This window comes from Scyliorhinus torazame, chromosome 3, assembly GCF_047496885.1.
Source record: "Scyliorhinus torazame isolate Kashiwa2021f chromosome 3, sScyTor2.1, whole genome shotgun sequence".
Classification (NCBI taxonomy): Eukaryota; Metazoa; Chordata; class Chondrichthyes; order Carcharhiniformes; family Scyliorhinidae; genus Scyliorhinus; species Scyliorhinus torazame.
In genome coordinates, this window is record NC_092709.1 from 9,897,031 (window position 1) to 9,916,777 (window position 19,747).

Consider the following 19,747-nt stretch of genomic DNA (forward strand, 5'->3'; position numbering starts at 1 on the left):
GAACTATAATACGGTTTTAAGTGCAATGTTACTTTGATGAAATAAATGTTAACTCCACTTGACATCTTTACCACATGAGTAAACACTAACAGAACTTTAAGAGTTTTACAAACTAAGCACCTTTTCTTTCCCCTGCACTAAGTTCAAATGTCATCGCTGGTATTTCTAATGATGTAGCTAACAGGTGTCACCTACAAATCACTGCTCTATCCATTGCTGAAATCATATCATGCCACAGGATTTTGCATCATCATACAGTTTATTCACTGACCCACCAATGAACCGATTATCCCACCAGCTTTACTGCAAATTTCTCTGCCCACAACATTTATGCAAGGACTGTGGAGTCACTGATATTTCAGTCCACTACTACGGCACAAAGTCTCAAAGTAATTTTAGAAATGAACTTCAGTGTTTAAGCAGTGAAGATTGATGTCGACAAATGCATCATAGCTGATCACGTTTCTTACAATATTAGCACCGGCAATTACTTGGCAAGCTTACAGCAGCAGTGGTTAAGTGCTACACTGCATTCTCTTGATGTTAAAATGGATTTTTAACAGGGGCAAAGAGCAAAAGGCTTTATTTCGATGAACATAATCCTAATGGTTCAAGTAAGCTTGGAACACGATCAGGAACAAAGCTGTCAAAGTATACATTCATTTATGAATTCACATTGATATACAGTCAGGCTTTATTTGTGTAGTTTTTTAAAAATTAGCCTGAATCATAAGGAATAATCAGACAATTCAGAAAACAGCACTATGCAGGTAAGAGAATACATTAAAAAATGTTCATAATGATTCTAGAACTGCACTGAATATTGACTCAGCGAGGAAATACAAAAAAATCTACTTCTCACAATTAGAAGTCTTTATTTTATGTTAAGAAATTGTATTACCCAGTAACTTGAACTTGCCAACATAAACGGCAGCAAAATGGGAATTTAGTGCCAATTTTATTTTTGTACTATCAGACTATCTAAATTAAGCAAAGTTGACTTGAGAACACACTATATAATTCTGTGACACACAAGGCTCGCACCAACTTCATTTTAAAAAATGTATTAATACTACTTGCTGTCAGCCTTGGCTTACTGGAGGCACCTTCTCATCAGATTCAGAAGGTCATGGGTTACAGCATCCCACTCCTGGACATGAGCCCATAATAAAGGCTGACATTTCAGTGCAGTACTGAGGAAATGCCCTCTTTTGGATGAGAAGTTAAAGGGAATCTGCCCTTGCCATAGAATTCCTACAGTGCAGAAGGCCATTCGGCCCAATCAAATCTGCACCGACCCTCTGAAAGAGCACCCTACCTGGGGCCACTCCCCGCCCTATTCCCCCGTAACCCAGCGCATGGCCAATCCACCTAACCTGCGCGTTTGGACTGTGGGAGGAAATCGGATCACCCGGAGGAAACCCATGCAGACACGGGGAGAACATGCAAACCCCACAGTCACACAAGGCCGGAATCAACCCCGGGTCCCTGGCGCCGTAAGACAGCAGTGCTAACCACTCTGCCACTGCGTCGCTCTCCGGTGGAAGAAGAACAGGGAAATTCTCCCCTGTGTTGCAACCTCCATCACAAAAAACTGGATTAGCTGGTCCTTATAACATTGCTGTATGAGGGGTGTTTCCTACATTATACCAGTGACTGCACTTCAAAAGTGCTCCATTAGTTGTGACCAGCTTGGGGTGGGCTGAGGATGTGAATGTTGCTAAACTTGTTACACACATTTATTTCTCTTTTCTAAGTAAGCCATTAAAAGCCAGAAGCCCAAGATTTGATTCCTGGCATTTTCAGTGATACAACCATCCTTTGGGATACCTCAATTAGAAAAGGTGCCTCTGGGCTTATGTAACTTTTTTTTTTAAATCAGCATGGATATTTGTTTCTGATCATTGCCCACCAGTGACTCTTGAGTCCACACCTGTGGACTTATAATTAGAATTGAGCTTTAATGTGATCGCCTTCGCAACTGAAGAAACTTTCCAACAACCACTGTACTAACTCGTCACTTATGAAGGATCGCAAAACAATAGCATTGAGCTCCCAAATACTGCAGTTAAATTTTGAGAGGCATCCTGAATCAAATGTTTAAAATAATAATAATCTTTATTGTCACAATAGGCTTACGGTAACACTGCAATGAAGTTACTGTGAAAAGCCCCTAGTCACCACATTCCGGCACCTGTTCGGGTACACTGAGGGGGAATTCAGAATGTCCAAATTACCTAACAGCACATCTTTTACAACTTGTGGGAGGAAACCGGAGCACCCGGAGGAAACCCACGCAAATACAGGGACTCCGCACAGATAGTGACCCAAGCCGGGAATCAAACCTGGGACCCTGGCGCTGTGAAGCAAGTGCTGACCACTGTGCTACCGTGCTGCCCTTTAAGCTCCTTTTTGGCTCAGTGGGCACAGTAAGACTTATAACACCAGGTTACAGTCCAACAGGCTTGTTTGGATTCACTAGCTTTCGTAGTGTAGCTCCTTCATCAGGTGAGTGACGAAGGAGCTACGCTCCGAAAGCTAGTGATTCCAAACAAACCTGTGCTGTAAAAGAAAAAATGGGAAAATATGTCATTTGAAACATGGAAGTCTGGCAATACACGAGAGAATGCAGGGAAAAATCCCACCAAGGGATAACTGCAGCTGCAAAAGAATGTTTTGAAATGAAGATAGCCTTCATCAAACAGGCGTTAAGAAAACAGCCTGTGACTATTCAAGCTGTAAAACTGAAGCATGTCTTTTAAGTCACAGCAGATTGAACTTTTAGTTATATGGAAAAAAGCAATATTTTGCACCTTCTTTGAAGTTAATTATTTTAGTAAGCAGCTAAAAAAGAATTGCTAGGATTTTCAGTTGAATTGGGTGACAAATGTTTAGGTGTGAAATTCTGCGGACACCATGTGAATATGGGAAGCTGGAGACGACGTGACAACAGGAACACACGTTAGCCCCAATCGGAGTCAGGGTTCTGAGCTGGGGGCACTATTTGGTAATAAAGCAACTTTAGAAATGACAGAAACCAGATGTAACACCCCTCTGGGATCAAAGCACTTTTGAACATCACAAAGGAAACAATGTAATCAGAGTTCAATGAGCTGAAGTCATGCTCAATATGAATACATAGTCGTGTTAGAAATAATTCAGATTAAAGGTACCTTGTACAATCAAGAGTAAAATAAAGTTACTTTACAATAATGTCATATAAACTTAATAACTGCTAGAAGGGGAATATAAACCCTAAAAAAGGGACAGGCAGCAGAGTCATAGCTCGGTCATGGGAAGAATAGAACATCGCAACCGAGCAGAACAGCGAATCCATCTGAGGAAGACCAAAAGCTAAAGAGAGAGTCAGCTCTCATAGCTGCCCTCGGTCATGGGAAGTATAGAGCACAGAAACCGAGCGGAACAGCTCATCCATCTGAGGAAGACCAAAAGTTAAAGAAGAGAAATTGTCACGGTAGACCTGAAGGTCTTTTCAACCAACCAGGAGAATCCAGAAGCAAGATCTTTTTACTTTTCTGTAAAGACAGTGATTGCATCTTTTAAAAGAAAAAATATAATAATAAAATAACTTAAAGTTTTAACCTGAAACAGTGGTTATTACAAAGTCTACTTTACTTACTTAGCAACGCAGGACCCAGGATATTGATGCTACTAAGTGGTAAGTAGATGAAATCTTCTATGAAGATGTTGGTTATACCGGGGATAACTTGAAAATATAGTTTGACCTGAATAGCACCCACCTAAGTCTGCAAAGGAGTCAGGGAGTGAGAATCCCTGTTCACCATTTCGAATGTCTTATTGACCATTTTAGGTATAGGGGGAATTCTAAGAATAGTGGTGAGTTTTTTTTACTTCAGTGCCCAACCCAGTGCAACGCCGGCATCCCCACATCTTGGCTCAATGGGTAAGTGGCTGCAATCAAGAACAAGACCATGGTGAATTTTGTTTCCTACCCCCACCCCCCTTCACTCTTTCGAGGTGGTGATGAAAACACACTGGGTCGTCTTGTCTAATATCCTCCCACCCAAGTCGAAAATAACCCAGTGCCCATTTCATTAATCAACAGCACCTCCAAAAGCAAAAACAGAAGTTTGTTTTATGTTGCCTTTCTTTCATAAAACAAACATAGTTGATATAAAGTGACAAATGTCCGTTTCAGCTCGAATGCACTAAACAAAAATGCAATAGGTGAGGATGAACACATTGAAGGCTTTCACTACGTTTCAAAAAGACACTGAAAGATTCACAATTCCACAGTTGATCTCCACAGATATTTCATATAATATTAATACAATTAACGTACAGCATCAGCAACTAGGAAATTAATGGAAGTAAAAGAGCGACAAATCCTCAGGACCTGACGGTTTCCATCTGTGGGTTTTGAAGGAAGATGGGGAGCACATTGTAGATGCCCTAACTATAATCTTCCAGAGTTCCCTAGATTCAGTAGTCTCTCTAGATTGGAAAATTGCATCTGTCACTCCACTTTTTAAGAAGTGCGAAAGGGGGAAATGAGGGATATACAGACCGGTTAGCCTAACATCTGTGGTGGGGAAATTGCTGGAGTCTATGATTCAGGATGGGGTAACTGAACACCTGGAAACATTTTGGTGGATGGGGTACAGCCAGCATGGATTCGGGAGGGGAAGATCAGCCCAACTAATCTTATTGGGGTGACTACGGTAGTGGACATTATATGGACATCCAGAAAGCATTTGATAAACTCCCACACAAGAGACTGTTAACTAGGGTGGAAGCCCACGGAGTTGAGGGCAAATTATTAGCATGTTTGTGAAATTGGTTGAGTGGTAAGCGACAGAGTGGACATAATAGGTAATTACTCTAATTGGCAGGAGGTAACTAATGGTGTGCCACATGGATCAGTGTTGGGACCTCAATTATTCACACTATTCATTAATGACTTGGATAATGGCATAGAAAGCCACATATCCAAGGTGGCAGATGATACAAAGTTAGGTGGCATTGTAGACAGCCTAGATGATAGCATAGAATTGGCAGGAAATATTGACAGACTAGGTTAATGGGAAAAATTGTGGCAGATGGAATTTAAGGTAAGCAAGTGTGGGGCTATCGATTTTGGACTAAAAAAGGATAGAGCAGAGGACTTTCTAAATGGAAAGAGATTAGGTAGGTGAATGCCCAAAGAGACTTGGGGGTTCAGGTGCCAGAAACAAGAGCAGAAAATAGTCAATAAGGCCAATGGAATGCTTGCCTTTATATTGGAATATAAAGACACAGGGGTCATGCTGCAGCTATACAATACCTTGGTTAAACCCCACTTGTAGTACTGTGAGCAGTTCTGGGCACCACACCTTAGGAAGGATATTTTGGCCTTGGTAGGAGTGCAACGTAAGTTTACAGAAATAATACTTGGATTACAGGGATAAAAGCAAATTACTGCAGATGCTGGAATCAGAAACGAAAACATAAAATACTGGAGAATCTCAGCAGGTTTGACAGCAGCTGTGGAGAGAAAAGAGAGCTAACGTTTAGTCATTTTGACAAAGAATCATCCAGACTCAAAAGGTCAGCTCCCTTTTATCTCCACAGATACTGTCAGACCTGCTATTTTCTGTTTTTGTCCTAGATTATAGGGTTGAGTTGAGGAGAGATTACTCAAATTAGACCTGTTCTTGCTCGAATTTAGATGGTTAAGGGGTGATTTGATTGAAGTATTCAAGCTATTATGTGGAGATGCTGGCATTGGACTGTGGTGAGCACGGTAAGAAGTCTTACAACACCAGGTTAAAGTCCAACAGGTTTGTTTCGAATCACTAGCTTTCGGAGCAATGCTCCTTCCTCAGACAATTCACCCGAGGAAGGAGCAGTGCTCTGAAAGCTAGTGATTCAAAACAAACCTGTTGGGACTTTAACCTGGTGTTGTAAGGCTTCTTACTGTATTCAAGCTATTAACAGGGAAAGTCAGGGTATATAAAGATAAACTATTTCCATTTGTTGGTGATTCTAAAACTACTTTAAAAATTAGGGCTCGACCATTCAGGAAAGATGTTAGGGGGAACTTCTTCACTCAAAGGATGGTCGAGGTTTGGAACTCTCTCCCACAAACAGCAGGTGAAGCTACATCAGTTGTTAATTTTAAATCTGAGATAGATAGTTTTTTGTTAAGCATATTAAGGAATATGGGCCAACGGTAGGTATATGGAGTTAGGTCACAGATGATCCATTATCTCATTGAATGGCGGGACAGGCTCAAAGGGCTGAATGGCCTACTCCTGTTCCTATGTTCCTAATAATACAGTGAATGCCATTATCTTTTTGACATCATGGCATTACTGTATCTCACTGTATGGTTTGTCACGACTATTTTCACAATGTACATTTTAAAATATACATTTTCCAAAATATTTCATTGAAAGCAAAACTATAATATCACTTATTACATTTCATATTGCAAGTAATTTTTGTAAAGCTGATATTAATCTCGACTCTACAATCCTCCCCATATCCTTCTAGAATTAACAGGTCCCTGCAAAAATGTATTTTGTACAACGGGAGTACCCAATTCTTTTTTTTCCAATTAAGGGCAATTTAGAATGGCTACTCCACCTACCCTGCACACCTTTGGGTTGTGGGGGTGAGACCCACGCCGACACGGGGAGATGTGCAAACTCAAGGACAGTGACCCAGGGCCAGGATTCGAACCCGGGTCCTCGGCCACCGTGCCACCCCTTGTATTTTGTACAATATGGAAGTGTGCCAAGTTGGTGTTGTATGGGTGTCAGAAGCCCTCCAATACATTGCTGATGCGGCTGATCTTCCTTTGCATAACCCAATGTGATACTTCAATTAAAGGGAGCACCGTAACCAGATCTGAGTGAGTCTTCACCCAACATGTCCACCACACCCATCATTGCCAACACTCCCCTGTCATTTCCCCACAGCTCTACACATCTTCACTGTTCAGATTTTCTCACCCACTCATTGCAGTGTTATCCCTGAACTGGAGGACTGGCATAAGCATAACCTGATAACCCTGCCACACAAACCATTTCTTCCTGTAAGGTCTCCTCTCAGGCCAATGGAAATTCAATTTCATCTTTCACTCCAAAAAGAATACAATTCTCCCAGAACTGAGCACCCAAGAAATATCATTAATCAAGTATCATCTTTAAATAATATTAATTAATGTCATATAGTACTGCCATTAGGAATACAAATAACTGGTACTGATTTAGCTTATCCAAACCATTCAAAAGAGTTTGGCTCAGTATTGCTCTCTAGCGATGTTGAGTGGAAGTGGTGACAATGAATGATTTTAAAAGGATATTGGTTGTGCTCTTGAAGGAAATAAACTTGCAGGGCTACAGGAAAGAGTTCAGGAATGGGACAGCCTGGACTTCCGGGTGCGGCGATGACCAGCTGAGTCGCACGTTTCGGCAGCTCCCTGTGAAACGGACTTTTGGGCTCTTGATAGGAGCCCCAACGGCAATTTTAACGGCTGAAAACACCGTGCGGTAAACCAGAAGGGTGTTCCCCCTGGACACGGATGGAAAAAGGAGAGGAAAGTGGCCGGATTGCAGCGGATCCTTTGGAACAACGGCAAGGAAGGCAAGCAGAAACCAAGATGGCGTCGGAAGGTGGCAGTTTCATATGGGGCCCTGAACAACAAGAGTTTTTGAAACGCTGCGTGGAGGAGATAAAAAAGGAAATGAAGAAAGAGTTGTTGGCCCCGATATTACAGGCGATTGAAGGGCTGAAAGAGGAACAAAAGACCCAGGAGCAGGAGCTTCGGGTCGTGAAGGCGAAAGCAACAGAGAATGAAAACGATATACAGGGCCTGGTGGTGAAGTCGGAGATACAGGAGGCACACCAGAAACGATCTGTGGAGAGGTTGGAGGCACTGGAAAATAACGCAAGGAGGAACAACTTGAGGATTCTTGGCCTTCCTGAAGGTGTGGAGGGGGCGGACGTCGGGGCATATGTGAGCACGATGCTGCACTCGTTAATGGGAGTGGAGGCCCCGACGGGTCCGTTGGAGGTGGAGGGAGCATACCGAGTTATGGTGCGAGGATCGAGAGCAGGAGAAGCTCCCAGAGCCATAGTGGTGAGATTTCTCCGTTTTAAGGATAGAGAAATGGTCCTTAGATGGGCGAAGAAAACTCGGTGTAGTAAATGGGAGAACGCGGTGATCCGCGTCTATCAAGATTGGAGTGCGGAGGTGGCGAGAAGGAGGGCGAGCTTTAATCGGGCCAAAGCGGTACTTCACAAAAAAAAGATAAAGTTTGGAATGCTGCAACCGGCAAGACTGTGGGTCACATATCAAGGGAGGCACCACTACTTTGAGACGGCGGATGAAGCGTGGACTTTTATTGCAGAAGAAAAATTGGAATGATTGGAGTACGAAAATGAACGTTTGGACAAAGTGGTGGGACGAGTGGGGGGGGGGCGAAGAGGGATTGTATGATTAATCCTGCGGTATGGTAACTTTTCTTTCTCCCACAGGTGATGATGGGGGGAGGTGGGGAGGGAGAGGAGATGGGGCGTTGGCCATGGGAGGTGGGGCCGAGGGAGAGGCGCGGGCTTGGTTCCCGCGCTATGATAATTATGGCGGGAATAGAGAAGCAGGAAGGAGGGGGCGCCGCACGGGGCGAGCCGTGATCACGGGGGGAAGCCGAGGTCAGCCAGAGTTTGCTGACTTCTGGGAGCAACATGGGGGGAGTAATTACGCTAGCGGGGGGTCTAGCGGGGGGGGGAGGGGGGAATTACTGGGTTGCTGCTGCTGGGGAAAGGGGGGAGTGGGCACGGGAAAGGATGGGCGGGGGGGCACCGTCTGGGAGAAATACAGCTGCGTGGGAACTAGGCGAGAAGCTGGAAAAAGATGATGGCTAACCGGCAAGGGGGGGGGGGGGTGGGAAGCCCCCCAACTCGGCTGATCACGTGGAACGCGAGGGGGCTTAACGGGCCGATAAAGAGGGCACGAGTACTCGCACACCTTAAGAAACTTAAAGCAGATGTGGCCATGTTACAGGAAACGCACCTGAAACTGATAGATCAGGTTAGGTTGCGCAAAGGATGGGTAGGGCAGGTGTTCCATTCGGGGCTGGATGCGAAAAACAGGGGGGTGGCTATATTAGTGGGGAAGCGGGTAATGTTCGAGGCAAAGACTATAGTGGCGGATAACGGGGGCAGATACGTGATGGTGAGTGGCAAATTACAGGGAGAGATGGTGGTGTTGGTAAACGTGTATGCCCCGAATTGGGACGATGCCAATTTTATGAGGCGAATGCTAGGACGCATCCCAGACCAAGAGACCGGAAAGCTGATAATGGGGGGAGACTTTAACACGGTGTTGGAACCAAGGCTGGATAGGTCGAAGTCCAGGACTGGTAGGAGGCCGGCAGCAGCCAAGGTGCTTAAGGATTTTATGGAGCAGATGGGAGGGGTGGACCCGTGGAGATTCAGTAGACCTAGGAGTAAGGAGTTCTCGTTTTTCTCCTATGTCCATAAAGTCTATTCACGCATAGACTTTTTTGTGTTGGGTAGGGCATTGATCCCGAGGGTGAGGGGAACGGAATATACGGCTATAGCCATTTCGGATCATGCCCCACACTGGGTAGACTTGGAGATAGGGGAGGAAACAAGAGGGCGTCCACCCTGGAGAATGGACATGGGACTAATGGCGGGTGAGGGGGTGTGCTTAAGGGTGAGGGGATGCATTGAAAAGTACTTGGAACTCAATGACAATGGGGAGGTTCAGGTGGGAGTGGTCTGGGAGGCGTTGAAGGCGGTGGTTAGGGGGGAGCTGATATCAATAAGGACACATAAAGGGAAGCAGGAGAGTAAGGAACGGGAGCGGTTGTTGCAAGAACTTTTGAGGGTGGACAGACAGTATGCGGAAGCACCGGAGGAGGGACTGTATAGGGAAAGGCAAAGGCTGCATGTGGAATTTGACTTGCTGACCACAGGCACTGCAGAGGCACAATGGAGGAAGGCGCAGGGTGTACAGTATGAATATGGAGAGAAGGCGAGCAGATTGCTGGCACACCAATTGAGGAAAAGGGGAGCAGCGAGGGAAATAGGGGGGGTGAGAGACGAAGATGGAGAGACGGAGCGGGGAGCGGAGAGAGTGAATGAAGTGTTTAAGACATTTTATAAAAAATTGTATGAAGCTCAACCCCCGGATGGGAGGGAGAGAATGATGGAGTTTTTGGATCGGCTGGAAATTCCCAAGGTGGAAGAGCAGGAAAGGATGGGATTGGGAGCACAGATCACGGTAGAAGAAGTGGTGAAAGGAATTAGGAACATGCAGACGGGAAAGGCCCCGGGACCGGACGGATTCCCAGTTGAATTTTACAGAAAATATTTGGACTTGCTCGCCCCGCTACTGACGAGGACCTTTAACGAGGCAAAGGAAAGGGGACAACTGCCCCCGACTATGTCAGAAGCAACGATATCGCTTCTTTTAAAGAAGGAAAAGGATCCGCTACAATGCGGGTCCTACAGACCAATCTCCCTCCTCAATGTAGATGCCAAGGTCTTGGCCAAGGTAATGGCAATGAGAATAGAGGAATGTGTCCCGGGGGTGGTTCATGAGGACCAAACTGGGTTTGTGAAGGGGAGACAGCTGAACACGAACATACGGAGGTTGTTAGGGGTAATGATGATGGCCCCACCAGAGGGTGAAACGGAGATAGTAGTGGCGATGGATGCCGAGAAAGCATTTGATAGAGTGGAGTGGGATTATCTGTGGGAGGTGTTGAGGAGATTTGGGTTCGGAGAGGGGTATGTTAGATGGGTGCAGCTGTTGTATAGGGCCCCAGTGGCGAGTGTGGTCACGAATGGACGGGGATCGGCATATTTTCGGCTCCATAGAGGGACAAGGCAGGGATGTCCTCTGTCCCCATTACTGTTTGCACTGGCGATTGAGCCCCTGGCGATAGCGCTGAGAGGTTCCAAGGGATGGAGGGGAATACTTAGGGGAGGAGAAGAACACCGGGTATCTTTATATGCGGATGATCTGCTACTATATGTGGCGGATCCAGCGGAGGGGATGCCAGAAATAATGCGGATACTTGGGGAGTTTGGGGATTTTTCAGGGTATAAATTGAACATGGGGAAGAGTGAGCTGTTTGTGGTGCATCCAGGGGAGCAGAGTAGAGAAATAGAAGACCTACCGTTGAGGAAGGTAACAAGAGACTTTCGTTACCTGGGGATCCAGATAGCTAAGAATTGGGGCACATTGCACAGGCTAAATTTGACGCGGTTGGTGGAACAGATGGAGGAAGATTTCAAGAGATGGGATATGGTAGCATTGTCAATGGCAGGGAGGGTGCAGGCGGTTAAGATGGTGGTCCTCCCGAGATTCCTCTTTGTGTTTCAGTGTCTCCCGGTGGTGATCACGAAGGCTTTTTTCAAAAGGATAGAAAAGAGTATCATGGGTTTTGTTTGGGCCGGGAAGACTCCGAGAGTGAGGAAGGGATTCTTACAGCGTAGTAGGGATAGGGGGGGGCTGGCACTACCGAGACTAAGTGAGTATTATTGGGCCGCTAATATTTCAATGGTGAGTAAGTGGATGGGAGAGGAGGAAGGAGCGGCGTGGAAGAGATTAGAGAGGGCGTCCTGTAGGGGGACCAGCCTGCAGGCTATGGTGACAGCCCCATTGCCGTTCTCACCAAGGAACTATACCACGAGTCCGGTGGTGGTAGCTACACTGAAGATTTGGGGACAGTGGAGACGACATAGGGGAAAGACCGGAGCACTGGGGGGGTCCCCGATAAGAAACAACCATAGGTTTGCCCCGGGGGGAATGGATGGGGGATATGGAATGTGGCAAAGAGCAGGTATAACGCAATTGAAAGATCTATTTGTGGATGGGAAGTTTGCAAGTCTGGGAGCGCTGACCGAGAAATATGGGTTGCCCCAAGGGAATGCATTCAGGTACATGCAATTGAGGGCTTTTGCGAGGCAACAGGTGAGGGAATTCCCGCAGCTCCCGACACAAGAGGTGCAGGACAGTCATCTCAAAGAAATGGGTGGGGGACGGTAAGGTGTCGGATATATATAGGGAAATGAGAGACGAAGGGGAGACTATGATGGACGAACTAAAAGGGAAATGGGAAGAAGAGCTAGGGGAGGAGATTGAGATGGGGATGTGGGCAGATGCCCTAAACAGGGTAAACTCGTCGTCCTCGTGCGCCAGGCTAAGCCTGATCCAGTTTAAGGTATTACACAGGGCACATATGACTGGAACACGGCTCAGTAAATTTTTTGGGGTGGAGGATAGGTGTGCAAGGTGCTCGAGAAGCCCAGCGAATCATACCCATATGTTTTGGTCATGCCCGGCACTACAGGGGTTTTGGATGGGGGTGACAAAGGTGCTTTCGAAAGTAGTAGGAGTCCGGGTCGAACCAAGCTGGGGGTTGGCTATATTTGGGGTTGCACAAGAGCCGGGAGTGCAGGAGGCGAAAGAGGCCGATGTTTTGGCCTTTGCGTCCCTAGTAGCCCGGCGCAGAATATTGCTAATGTGGAAAGAAGCCAAGCCCCCGGGGGTGGAGACCTGGATAAATGATATGGCGGGGTTCATAAAGTTAGAGCGGATTAAGTTCGTCCTAAGGGGGTCGGCTCAAGGGTTTACTAGGCGGTGGCAACCGTTCGTCGAATATCTTGCGGTAAAGATAGATAGGGGAGAACAAAGAAGGCAGCAGCAGCGGCCCAGGACTTGGGGGGGGGGGGGTGGCCTGAGACAAGGCAGTTGCCAATTAGGGCTAGTTTTTATTTTGTTATTTAATATTTATTTATTTGTTGTTGTTTTTGTTTAAATTTAAAAAGGTCATTATTATCTGTATTGTTACAATGTTGTGTAAAGGATGCACAATGTACTGTGTTGGTTGACCAAAAATTTTCAATAAAATATTATTTAAAAAAAAAAAGGAATGGGACAGCCTGAATTGTTCTACAGAGAGCTTGGCCAATTATAAAATCCAGACTGATGTTGGTCCTATTCCTCCACCACCTTGAACATCACAATTAAGAAGTGACCATTTATATAAACATCCATGCAGACCTCAACTTATCATCATTGTGGCTGCCAATGATTATCAATTATCAAAACAAAATTTACACCTTGGTTACCACCATTTGGCAGCAAATTCACATGGCAACTCAAATACAGTAGCACCTGGAAGTAAAATAATAAGACATAAGAGGTGGAGGGAAGTGGGGCTGGTCAAGGTGAGGGATTTGTATTTGGAGGAAGGGTTCGCCAGTCTAGAGGAGCTCAGGGAGAGGGTAGAGCTGCCGAGGGGTAGTGAGTTCAGGTATCTACAGGCTAGGGACTTCGCATAAACGGTCTGGAGGGGGTTGCCGGGATACACTCTGCTGGTGTGACTGCTGCTTCCGGATGCGGAAGGGAAGGGAAAAATTGAGGATATATATATGTGACTGGGGGAGCAGGGAGGTGAGCGGGTGGTGAAGATCAAGGAGAAATGGGAAGCGGAGTAGGGAGGGGAGATCAATTGGAGAGTATGGAGTGAGGCACTGCGAAGGGTAAACGGGACCTCCTCTTGTGCAATGATGAGCCTGATACAGTTTAATGAGGAGCACAGGGTGCATATGACTCGGGCGAGAATGAGTGGATTCTTTCAGTGGGTAGCAGATGAGTGTGAGAGGTGTGGGCGGGGGCCAGCGAATCACGCGCACATGTTTTGGGGTTGCGGAAAACTGGGAAGATTCTGGACGGGAGTGTTTGCGATATAAGCCAGGATAGTGGAGGAGGTGGTGGACCCGGACCCTTTGGTGGCGATATTTGGGGTTTCGGAGAAGCCAGAGCTCATGGGGAGGAGGAAGGCCGATGTCGTGGCCTTTGCCTCTCTGATTGCACGGCAGCGAATTTTGCTGGAGTGGCGGTCGGCATCGCCACCGGGGGTAGCGGCATGGCTGGGTGATCTGTACGACTTCCTGCAGTTAGAGAAGATAAAGTATGAGTTAAGGGGCTCAGCAGGGGAGTTTGAGAAAAGGTGGGGGATGTTTGTGACCGTGTTTGAGGAGGTATTCGTCGCAGGGGGATGGGCGATGGAGGGGGTGAAAAAGGGGAAAATATGTACAGACTGTATAGTTGATTGTTGGGAAGTCTGTTTCCCGGGATGTTTATTTGCTGTAACCTGCTTTGACACATGTTTGTAATAAAATATGTTTTTTTTAAAATGAGATACAGGGACAGGAGATTTTTTTATATATTCATTCATGTTTCCTACATTACACTGAGCCCACATTTCAAAATGTATCATTGGCTGTAAAACGCTTTGAGACAGTCAGTGGTTGATAAAAATAGTGCCCAATGAATGCAAGTCTTTCTTTATGTAAGCAGCAAGGAAAATACTGATATCACTGGCACCGTAGAAACGGCATAAGAAATGGAGCTGTAAGAGCAGAATATAAAGATAAACCATTAAGCAAGGCAGTGGCACAATTGATAGTACAAATCAACAGAAGGGAGACTGCTGAAACAAAAGAAAAAAGAATTGGCAACTATTATCCAACAACTCAAGGTGAACAAGTAGATAGTGCACTGTTTAAACAAGCAAGAAAGTAGCCTCCAGTGAATCAATTTTGATATTCCAGAAGTAAAGTAGATCAAGGACAACCAAAAGCTCAGAAAGAAAACACAAGCAACTTCCAACTGATAAAACAACTAGTTTATAGCACAGGAGGCAAATCGATTTTATTGTGGATTCTTTCGCGATCCACCAAAAATTATTAATAACTGCGTGGGCACGTTCGATATTGTAATGAAGGCTAACACTAAAAGTAAGTTGTACGCTATTAGTTGGAAAACTTTGGCTAAGAGTAAAATTCCAAGATTATTTGTCTTCCTTTCCTCGCTGTTAAAGGCGCTAACGAATGCAAAGTCCCACAGGGGCCCTAATATCACCTCCCAAATGTGCAAACAAAAAACCCCATCAAACCTGTTCAATTGCTTTGCAAATGCATTTACTCCCAAGGTAACCCTTTATCCCGTATTTAAAGTAGAACAGGCCACATATGAAAACTTTCCTACATTTGCAAGCTCAAAAGCAAAGTTTCTCATCCACTTCCCAGTTTTACTGATGGGAAAACCTTTTGCTGCAGTACCAAGCAATGTGCATGGTCTTCATTCCTTCGTGTTCCACACATTGCTCATTCACATCCAGCCACTTGTACTGAGTTCACTATGTAATCAAAAATCCATCATTTTAAAACAGGTATCAAAGGCAAAGAACCGATGCTTGACAGCTTGAAGGTTGCCTTCAGTCTCACTGCTTTGTTGACGTTAATCAATTAACTACCATAGAAATCACAAGCCGCTTACTTGCTATCCTTCATGCTTTCTGAGGTCTGTTTCAAGTTACCGGATCGGAAACAGGGCAGCAATAGTGATCTGCAACTGACTTTAGTGACTCTTTATTGGTGAAAGAAAACAATACTGAACTCGTTCTCGGTCAGAAAATATTTGCTGATATTGCGCAAGTGTGGATGTGAGTGCACATGGGAAATGTGCGTCACTGGAAAGGCCAGCATTTGTTGCACGTCCCCAAACACCCTCAAACTGAGTGGCTTGTTAGGCCATTTCAGAGGGCAATTAAGAGTCAACCACAGTGCTGTAGGTCTCGAGTCACATATAGGCCAGACCAGGCAAGGACAGCAGATTACCGTCCCTAAAGGGCATTAGTGAACGAGATGTTTTTTTTTTTTAAACACAATCAAAGATAATATTATGGTCACCATTACTGAGATAGCTTGTAGTTCCAGAATTTATTAATTGGCTTTTTAAAATTCCACCAGATACCATGGTGGAATTTCGAACACGTATTCCCAGAACCTGAGCCTCTGGATTACTAGTCCAGTGACGTTACCACTATGGTACCATCTTCCTGAGGTAGGTGAAGACACGGTCAAGCTGCGTTGCCCTGCAGTAAAATAAATAGCGAAATCTCACTCAGGGCACACAGGAGGTCAGTCAGCCCTGAGTCCCTTTCGCCACTCAATTAGACCACTGCCAATCACTACCATAAATCCGTCTGGGGAAAGGGGTGGGTGGGTGAAGGGCAGAGAGGACTATGGAAATGGAGGTGTGGATGGGGAGCAGTGTACAGGTGATTACAGGCGTGGGTTTCCTCCGGGTGCTCCGGTTCCTCCCACAGTCCAAAGATGTGCAGGTTAGGTGGATTGGCCATGCTCAATTGCCCTTAGTGTCACAAAAATGTTAAGTGGGGGTTACTAGGATAGGGTAGATACGTGGGCTTCAATAGTGCTCTTTGTAAAGGTCGGTGCAGACTCAATGGCCGAATGGCCTCCTTCTGCACTGTAAATTCTATGATGATAAGTGGCAGAGTGGAGGTGGAGAGGGCACTGGTGCCAGGTGTTATAAGTGGGGAGTGCAGATGATTTGGGGCCTGTGGGTAGTTTAGGAGGTTGGGGCCCACAGTGGGTTTCTTTTTTCCTTAATTGTTCATCGGATGTAAGAGTCACTGACAAAGCCAGCATTTGCTGCTAATGCGTAATTGCCTTGAGACGGTGGTGGTGAGCCGCTTTCTTCAACTATGCAGTCCATGTGGTGCAGGTACGGCGACAGTATCTTTGGGAAGGCATTTCCAGTGTTTGGTCCAGTGACAGGGAAGGGACAGTGATGTAGTTCCAAGTCAGGATGGTGAGTGGCTTGGAGGGGAACTTGAAGATGGTAGTGTTCCCATGCGTCTGCTGCCCTTGGTTGAAGTCAGGATTTGGAAGGTACTGTTGAAGGAGATTTGACGAGTTGCTACTGATGGTACACAGTGCTTTCTCTGTGTGTCAGTGGCGGAAGGAGCGAATGTTTAAGGTGCTGGCTGAGGTGCCAATCAAACGGGCTGCTTTGTCCTGAAAGGTTTTGAGCTTCTTGAGTGCTGGAGCTATACTCATCCAGGCAAGTGAAACATTCCATCACATCCTGGCTTGAGAGTCGTAGATGGTGCACGGGCCTTGTTGAGTCAGGTAGTGAACTACCCACCGCAGAATTCCAAGCGTCTGACTTGGTCTTGTAGCCACAGCATTTATATGACTGGTCCAGTTCAGCTTCTGGTGGTCATCGGAAATTCCTTGTCTGCCACGGGGCGTTGAGTTGGAGGATATGGCTGAGGTGTTGAAGAATTCTGGATGGGGGTGGGGAGGTCAAGGGTAAATCTGGGTCAGTGTGGATGAGTCAGGGTGAATACGTGGTGGGGACAGGGGTCAGAATCCAGATGACAGGTTGAGCTAACCGTGTTGTTGGCTTGGAGGGAGTGATGTCGGGTTGAAGGTTTGAGAGTTCAAGGCGGTGAGGTCAGAGTGGATATCAATCCACTGGTTGGTTGGGAAGTGAGGGTGGCATAGGGCTATGTGGGGGTCTGGATATGGGAGTTGAGGCGGCTAGGGTCCAGTCCGGGGGGGGGGGTGGAGTGTTGGATTTTGGAGGGTGGGAGCAGTGACCAGGATGGGTTGCGAAACCCATGACTGACCTGACAGCAGATCCCCTCCTGCCATAATCATCACTGACTCTCAGACTGGATTTCCCCCGCGTCTCTGAGCAGACCCCGGATCTTACCCATCCCCTCCACCCCCGGATCATACAGACCCCACCGCTCTCCCCCACCCCCCCCAACCCCGGATCATACAGACCCCCCCCCCCCCCAGATCACGCACCCCACCCCTCTTCCGTGGGATCTCACCCCCGACCCTCTCCCCGGGAATCTCACCCCACCCCTCTCCCCCGGGAATCTCACCCCACCCCTTTCCCCCGGGATCTCAGACACCCCATCCCCCCGATCTCACCCACCCCCAACCCCGATCTCACCCACCCCAACCCCCCCATTCTCACCCACCCGATCTCATCCACCCCCCCCATTCTCACCCACCCCAACCCCCCCCCATTCTCACCCACCCCAACCCCCCCCCATTCTCAGCCACCCCAACCCCCCCCCATTCTCAGCCACCCCAACCCCCCCCATTCTCAGCCACCCCAACCCCCCCCCCATTCTCAGCCACCCCAACCCCCCCCCATTCTCAGCCACCCCAACCCCCCCCCCCCCATTCTCAGCCACCCCAACCCCCCCCCCCATTCTCAGCCACCCCAACCCCCCCCCCCATTCTCAGCCACCCCAACCCCCCCCCCCCCATTCTCAGCCACCCCAACCCCCCCCCCCATTCTCAGCCACCCCAACCCCCCCCCCATTCTCAGCCACCCCAACCCCCCCCCCATTCTCAGCCACCCCAACCCCCCCCCCCATTCTCAGCCACCCAACCCCCCCCCCATTCTCAGCCACCCCAACCCCCCCCCCCATTCTCAGCCACCCCAACCCCCCCCCCCCATTCTCAGCCACCCCAACCCCCCCCCCCCCATTCTCAGCCACCCCAACCCCCCCCCCCCCCATTCTCAGCCACCCCAACCCCCCCCCCCCCCATTCTCAGCCACCCCAACCCCCCCCCCCCCATTCTCAGCCACCCCAACCCCCCCCCCAACCCCCCCCCAACCCCCCCCCCAACCCCCCCCCCCAACCCCCCCCCCCATTCTCAGCCACCCCAACCCGCCCCCCCCCCCAACCATTCTCAGCCACCCCAACGCCCCCACCGCCGATCTCACCCACCCCATCCCCACACCTACCCCGATCTCACACCCCTGAATCTCACCCCCAACCCTCCCCACTCCGGGTACCTGCGAACAGAAGAAGGAGCCCTGGATGCCGAGCTTGATGCAGGTGGGACACTGCAGCCGCGCCTCCTTGTCACAACAGTCCGTCTCACACACGCGCCTCACGGCCTCCCCATCCGCCGCCATGATGGAGAGCCGGGGATGCCGGAAGGTGGAGGACCGGGGCCTGGGAGCTGCCGCTGCGCATGCGTCCACCCTGCCTGCTGGTTGCAAGGAATGAATGAATGAGCAGAGAAGAAGCACAGTGCAGATCATTATTCTGATTTCTCTAGTTCACCGTTCTTTTTCCCTTCTGGGAGGCTGCAGAGTGAGAAAATGCTATGAAAGGGACAGAGAGAATGTGTGTCAGGTCAATGCAGAGACTGGGAGAGAGAGAGTTTTAAATTCCTGGATCACTGAGTCCCTTTTTGGGCAAGGTGACAAGTGGGACTAAACCTGATTTTTAAAAATTCATTTACGGGATATGGCCATCGCTGGTTTATTGCCCATCCCTCGTTGCCCTTCAGAAGGTGGTGGTGAGCTGCTTTCTTGAACCGCTGCAGTCCCTAGTAATAATAATCTTTATTATTGTCACAAGTAGGCTTACATTAACAATGCAGCGAAGTTACAGTGAGGTGTAGGTACACCCACAGTGCTGTTAGGGAGAGAGTTCCAAGATTTTACCCAGCGACATTGAAGGAATGGTGATTGTGAAGGGGAACCTCCAGGTGGCATAGACTCATAGAATTTACAGTGCAAAAGGAGGCCATTCGGCCCATTGAGTCTGCATCGGCCCTTGGAAAGAGCACCCTGCTTAAGCCCTCACCTCCACCCTGTCCCCATAACCCTACCTAACCTTTTGGACACTAAAGGGCAATTTATCATGGCCAAACCACCTAACCTGCATTACTTTGGACTGTGGGAGGAAACCCATTGATGCACGATCAATCACTACTGAAGCGAGATTGTAGTCCAATTGAAGGCTTTAATGAACAAGTAGTTACCCCAGCAGCTCCGGTACAGAATGACTGCTGTGGGTGAAACACAGACTCTTATGCTCCGCCTGCT

The 19,747-nt window shown here is 47.7% G+C and overlaps 1 protein-coding gene across 1 annotated transcript in view; it reads right to left on the reverse strand.

Moving 5' to 3' along the window:
* metap1 (methionyl aminopeptidase 1) overlaps positions 1–18,842 on the reverse strand; it is a 79,682-nt gene extending 60,840 nt beyond the window's left edge. Inside the window, exon 1 of the mRNA XM_072495285.1 lies at positions 18,704–18,842. Within this exon, the coding sequence (XP_072351386.1) occupies positions 18,704–18,826 (123 nt within the window). The 5' untranslated portion in view covers positions 18,827–18,842. The remainder of the gene's footprint in view (positions 1–18,703) is intronic.
* Positions 18,843–19,747: the final 905 nt, after the last annotated feature.